At 36.2% G+C, this 6,496-nt stretch overlaps 1 protein-coding gene across 1 annotated transcript; it reads left to right on the plus strand.

Moving 5' to 3' along the window:
- Window positions 1-2,496: 2,496 nt before the first annotated feature.
- Mau2 (Mau2 sister chromatid cohesion factor) lies at window positions 2,497-5,936 on the plus strand. Its single transcript, XM_011495918.1, has 8 exons — window positions 2,497-3,178; window positions 3,289-3,468; window positions 3,578-3,856; window positions 4,039-4,285; window positions 4,394-4,641; window positions 4,741-4,946; window positions 5,035-5,237; window positions 5,309-5,936. Exons 1-8 carry the CDS (start codon window positions 2,954-2,956, stop codon window positions 5,503-5,505), a joined length of 1,785 nt encoding a protein of 594 aa, XP_011494220.1. The 5' UTR covers window positions 2,497-2,953; the 3' UTR covers window positions 5,506-5,936.
- Window positions 5,937-6,496: the final 560 nt, after the last annotated feature.

Here is a 6,496-nt window from a genome sequence, read left to right on the forward strand (position 1 = left end):
GGAATTCAATATGAAAATGTCTTGAGAATTTCATTCTTAATAAATGCTTTGTGATTTTGTATCGCAGATTTTATTATTTTTTTTTCATACTGAACGGGAATTGCATTATAACAGAGGGCACGAATATCAATTTTAATCAAATTCACTATTAACTACGTAACGTATTAATTCGACACTAAATTACAATGTACAAACAAAATTTGATATTTAAGGAGCAAAATATCAATTGTCGAATGATAATTGGATTTTACACTTTCTGTAGGTTGTAATTTGCATGTAGATAATTTATATATTTTTGTTGCCCGTAATTTGCATCATTTATGTCTATTTTTTATGATTAAATTCATTAGGGGAGATAAACATTTCATACACAAGTGTGTTATCAAATCTTTGGCAATGATTACTATACGAAACGGCAACTACGTTTTAATTCAATTTCCCGAAATATATATTGATTTTTTTACTTCAAGCAAAGCTTATTATTATTAAAGCACGTGGTGCACTATACTATTGAATGTCTACAATACTTGTATTACCATTGTACTTCTAATTACCCGCGGTAGAATTATTCTCACCTCTATCTAATCTCTATTTCATTGAATTATTTAACGATTCATACTTACTGGCAAATTGCTGCTTTCATTATAAGCTATATATTGTTAACTAACACGTAAACTAATGACATTCACGAAACAGCCTTCAAACGATTTTGAAAATTTTTATGAAATTTTGCACAATGATGTTTAGAAAAATGTATTTTAAAGTATGTTCTTACGTACTAAGTCGATAAATTGTGTCGTAATTTTTATAAGATGAGAGTATTGTGTATTAAATGATTTGTTTGGAGTTTAAGACAATGCGTATAATTATACAAAAAAATGTTATATCAGTAGAAGTAGAGAGTGTAAATTGTCCCTTTCAAAGGAGATTTTCAAAATAGAATGTGAGAAGCATGTCATACAAAACACAAAGGCGCGTGCGCGTGTGCGTGCGCGTGTATATAGAATTTAAGTTTGATATGTACTTTTTTTATCTAGTATGTCATTAAGGTAGTTAATTATTAATGAATTTGATATTTTAAGCATTTAAGATAATGAGTGGATATTGCGATAGATGATTGTGAAAAAGTGAGATAACTTAGTAAATTATGTAGTTTGATGGATGTGCGATGGCATTTTATTTTTATTTAATATTTGATAGCACTTATCTGCAATGTGTACACTCGATGTTTATATCATTTCATAAGGAAAGCAGTTTATATGCAGGCGTACATGCAATATCACGTGAAAGATAGAATATTATAATTTTATCGTAGTCCACTTTATAGTACAAACTGCCCGAGTGATTAGTCACCAAATTCCTAATGCAGTATTTACGTTAAAAATCTTGACATTTAAGTTTACGCAGTCATTAGTAGTAGTAAAATTGGTGTAAAATACATTTACTAGATTCGTGTAATGAGTTTTAAACCATAATGCGAGCGTCTTGGAGAACTAATAGTAGAAATTTATGAAAGTGAATGGTTTTAATAAACAACTTGCACTAGACATTTACAAACGTAGTTTCTATATTACGAATAGAGACGATTGAAATGATTGCATGCGTTTGTTATATCACAAAATTTTACGACAAACGAGCATAATTTGAAATATTTAATTTTTTACTTCTCCCCAAAGATATAAGTTTTCAAATCAGTGATTTCTAATATGTAAACGACTGTTATATTTAATCAGGATTGCAACGTAATCGGGTGAGCAATGGAAATCTACCATGTAAGGCGAATAGAATTGACCGAGCGTCACGCATATTTACAATACAAATACAGGCAACAATAACAACAACAACAATAAAATAAAAAAATTAATAAATGAGATTATAATAAATACGATAACAACAACGAAAGCGACGACGGTGACGACGACGACGACAACAACAACAACAACAACAACGACGACGACGACGAGGACGACAGCAATATGAAGAAGAATTAACGACGAGTAGGATGATGATGATGATAAGACGATGACGGCAACGGTAATCATAATAGTAATAATAACGAAAGACTTATTAATTAATCAACGCTATGTTTTCATTTATGGATATAATAATATAAGAAATAATATAATAGAATGAGGTTGTACGGTTCATGATTATTTAATCGTTAAATTAGAGCTGTTAAATTTGAGGACGGATAAATGAAAATCCGTGGAGGTACACGGCGCGGGGGACGCTGACAATCCAATCCGCTCGATAACGAGTCACTTTATGAAATTGACTTTCAACAATCTTATTTGTATACAAAATTGAAATCTGCCGTAACAGCTGCTCTTGCCAGCCAATTTTACATATAATGTATAACGAAAGAAAGCTGCAAAAGCAAGGTAAGGTTCGAATTCCTCGTCCCTCGTAAATCAATGGTGTTTATGAAGTTTCGGCCCGAGTATCCGTGGGCACTGACAGTCACATTACCGGCCAACTCAGCGTCAGAACCTCCTAACGTCCGCAATCGCAAACTGGCTTTAGCTACTATAAGGTTTTGGCGTTTTTTCTGTTTTGTTTAGGCAGCAGCACTGCAGCAGCGCTACCACAGTTTGCACGCTATCAACGACTTTTGCAAGTGAGCAAATGTGCAAGTCGCCAATTAAATCGAGCCCGATCCTCCGATGTTCAAGACTCGTAGAAGAAGAAAAAAATAACACCTAGGAGTTAGCGATTGATGTGTCTCTCAGTGTCAGTGTCCCCGCGTTTCGTGCCGTTTGTATACATACGAGCGGGTCCTCGCGAGCCCCGTTCCATATTCCGCTCCGATTGGCCCCCGCACGTCGGCTCAGCGTCTCTCGGCTGGTGATTACTGATTTTGCGAGTTGGGGAGGCGAGGGGCTCGCCCGCAGGAAGCTCCCGAGTGCGGTCGGCCTGCCGAGGCGCGTTCTAGCTCCTGGCGAGAAATGTAAAAATGGCGTCGTCCCAGGATGCTTGGTATCTGTCGCTGTTGGGTCTGGCCGAGAACTTTCGCACCTCGAGCCCGCCCAGCATCAAGTCCTGCATACAGTGCCTCCAGGCGGTTTTCAACTTCAAGCCGCCGCCCCGGGTCGAGGCCCGCACCCATCTCCAGCTGGGTAACATCCTCCTCACCCACACCAAAAACATAGATCTGGCCCGAACGCATCTCGAGCGCGCGGTAAGTATACAAGGCGCACTTAACCTCATTCGGCTCGATTGGAGCCTCCGTTGGTGATGGGCTAGAAAACAACGTCGGTCGCTCGGCGTTTTTCTTGTTTTGCGTTTCAGTGGCAGCTAAGTCAGACCATCAATACCTTCGACGACGTCAAATTTGAGGCGGCCAGCGTGCTGGCCGAGCTTTATGAACAACAGCAACAGTCCAGTTTGAGTCAGTCCATCCTGCGTAAAGCCATCGAACTCTCTCAGCACAATGTTTATTGGCATTGTAGGCTTATATTCCAGCTCGCCGTAAGTATTTTGGCCCACTTGCACTTTAACACTACCCTTAGGCACGACCATCAAAAGTCATGTTCTATTTCTCAACGCATTCCAATGTATTCCCATTATTGAATTGCAGCAAATACACGCATCAGAGAAGGACTTGAATGCAGCTGGTGGATTGTTGGCCGTCGGCGCCGACTATTCACAAATAAGCAATGCAAATTACACAAGGGTTTTGTTTCTGCTCAGTCGGTGTATGCTGCTGCTGATCGATAAAAAATTTGCAGAAGTTTCGCCTTTGCTTAATTCGACCGGGCATCAAGTGGAAAATTGGCAAGGGAATCCGCATCAGAAGGAATATTTGAAAGTGTACTTCTTAGTGCTTCAAGTTTGTCATTATCTGATGTCTGGACAAGTAAATATTTACGCTCAGTGCTATTATACTAACGAAGAATTACTTTGTTTTTTTTTTATATTTGTTTCTTTAATTTTTTTCTCATATGGTTTTTTATCGTGTTTCGCTTCTCCTGTCTCTGTGTTTTCTTCTCCATTGAACATTTCCATTTCGTTTTGTATTGAAATTTCTATATTCCACAGGTCAAAAGTGTAAAACCATGCTTAAAGCAATTGCAGCAAAGTATACAGGCCATAATGGCTCCGTCGTGGCCATCAGATGAAATTGTCACCGGCCCCCACATAGGTGATATGTTCATATGGATGCCCAAAGAGCATTTATTTGTTCTCGTTTACTTGGTAACCGTTATGCATTCTATGCAGTCGGGTTACATGGATAAAGCTCAAAAATATACGGACAAAGCACTTGCCCAAATAGAGAATTTAAAACGTACGTTATTTCAGAAAAGTTGATAAAGTGCAATCAAATAGTCGAGATTATGCTGGACGGTGATTGTTTGGCAAGCTTATGTTTAATTTAATTAATTGTCTTTTACAGTCATCGACAATAAACCAATTCTCTCTGTTTTTCAATTGATGTTATTGGAACATATAGTCATGTGTCGACTCGTTATGGGAAATAAAAGTGCGGCTCTTTCCGAAATTTCTCAAGCTTGCCAATTGTGTAGGCATCAGCCCAAACTTTTACAAAGTCACAGAGCACAATTACATACGTTACTTGGTTTGTATGCGATGTCTATGAATTGCATGGAAGCAGCAGAGGCTCAATTAATCTCGGCGTTAAACGTTCGTTACCATTTCACTTACTATCAATTATAATTATATCCTTAAATTATCTCAATTAGCCGACTATTCGACTCTATATTTTCATATTGATCTTCTCAGAAGTCGCAAGAAAAAGAATTGGTCACGTTTGCGAATTTAAATTTGGCAATAGTTTATCTTAGGACAAGGAGAGATGCTGAATTAGGAACGCTTTTGGAAAGGATAAATCCAGAATCATTGCCATCTCTTTCGCATTCCTTGAGAGCAGCAGCGTATTACGTACAGGGCCTTCAAGCTTTCTTTGGAGCAAGATATAATGAAGCCAAGTAAATGATTCGATGATAGTTCCATTATGTATAATAATCTCACGACAAATTGTTATCCGCTACAATGTTATCTGATTTTATTTAACAGGAGGTATCTTCGGGAGACATTAAAAATGGCGAATTCGGAAGATCTAAATCGATTAACATCGTGTAGCCTAGTGCTTCTTGGTCATATATTTTTATCATTAGGCAATCATAGAGAATCTATGAATATGGTGACACCTGCTATGCAGTTGGCTTCCAAAATACCCGATGTTCATGTACAGTTATGGGCGACAGCAATTTTAAAAGGTAATCGCACGACTATTTGTCATATAATCGTCAATAGTAATATAAACCAAAGATTTGCTTTGATTTTCTAGATTTGAATAGAATCTGCGGCGATCACAATCGTGAAAGTGAAGCATATCAAATGCATTGTACATTTTCTCAAACATTACTTAAAGACCACTTTCAAAGTACTCAAATGAGCGAACATTCTCTAATTCAATGGACTGAAGGCCCAGTACCCATATTACCAAATAGTTCGCCTGCTTCGACATCGCAGGCAATCTTATAGTGTACAGATACAGATTCATTATCTTGTAAATTTATTAAGGATACTGTTTTCTAAAAGAATTTATTTGTAAATAACAAAAGTGTCAAGACTTAGCTTGTTATAACTGAATATGTAACATTATTCTTGAAGCAATTGTTAGATTAATCAGTAAAAATTTTGGTAAATAGTATCCACATATTTTTAAAATCTTATTTTATTTTTGAAATAATTAGAATGAATTTAGAATGGAATACTGTCAAGAGAAAAAGAGAAAATAATTTTTTCTTTAACTTTCTTACTAGTATAAAATAAATTATAAATTTCAAAGGCTTCATTAGAGCGCACGAATGCGTAACTAAATAACTAAATGCACACCCACACACGCGCGCGCGCACGCACACATACATACATATATGTACGTATGTGCGTGCGACTGTGTTTATGCAGTGGGGGCGTGCGTGCGTGTGTGTGCTGCACGTGCGTGCGTGCGGGCGAGAGAGCGCATATGTATATAACCACATGTACAAGCGCGTATGCGCGCACGTGCGCATGCATATTATTTTGTTGAACGACTATCACTTATATGTTATATTTTTGTTTAAAATATTATTTGATTTTCATTGAAAAAAGGAAAAATGTGAAATCGAATAATTTTTTGAACTATGTATTCATACGGAATATAAAAAAAATAGAAAGAATACTTGCATAATTAATTCAACTATAATTATAAATATATTGACAGCAATGCGCAAAACATAATTGTAAAAAGATCTTAAATTTTTTAATGTAAAATTCAGAAGGAAAGACGAATTTTTTTATAGACTAATATAATTTTACGTAACTGAAAAGTAAAAAGAAGCTTACAACGAAACAAAACCTGTATTACAGATTTTAATCGTATTAATACCTAATTTGTACTTTGTCAAATTGTCGTGTACAAATGAAATTTCCATACTTTCTTTAGATGAATTTATTATGCAATTGTTTTTTTCTTGTACAATAAAAATTATTA

Source organism: Ceratosolen solmsi, unplaced genomic scaffold, assembly GCF_000503995.2.
Source record: "Ceratosolen solmsi marchali unplaced genomic scaffold, CerSol_1.0 scaffold11, whole genome shotgun sequence".
NCBI classification, from domain to species: domain Eukaryota; kingdom Metazoa; phylum Arthropoda; class Insecta; order Hymenoptera; family Agaonidae; genus Ceratosolen; species Ceratosolen solmsi.

Bases quoted from the DNA above. Each gene is read 5' to 3' on its own strand.
- Mau2 (XM_011495918.1), top strand. From the start codon at position 2,954: ATGGCGTCGTCCCAGGATGCTTGGTATCTGTCGCTGTTGGGTCTGGCC. The intron at 3,179-3,288 runs GTAAGTATACAA...TTTGCGTTTCAG, and splicing joins GAACGCATCTCGAGCGCGCG to TGGCAGCTAAGTCAGACCAT. The intron at 5,238-5,308 runs GTAATCGCACGA...TTGATTTTCTAG, and splicing joins GGCGACAGCAATTTTAAAAG to ATTTGAATAGAATCTGCGGC.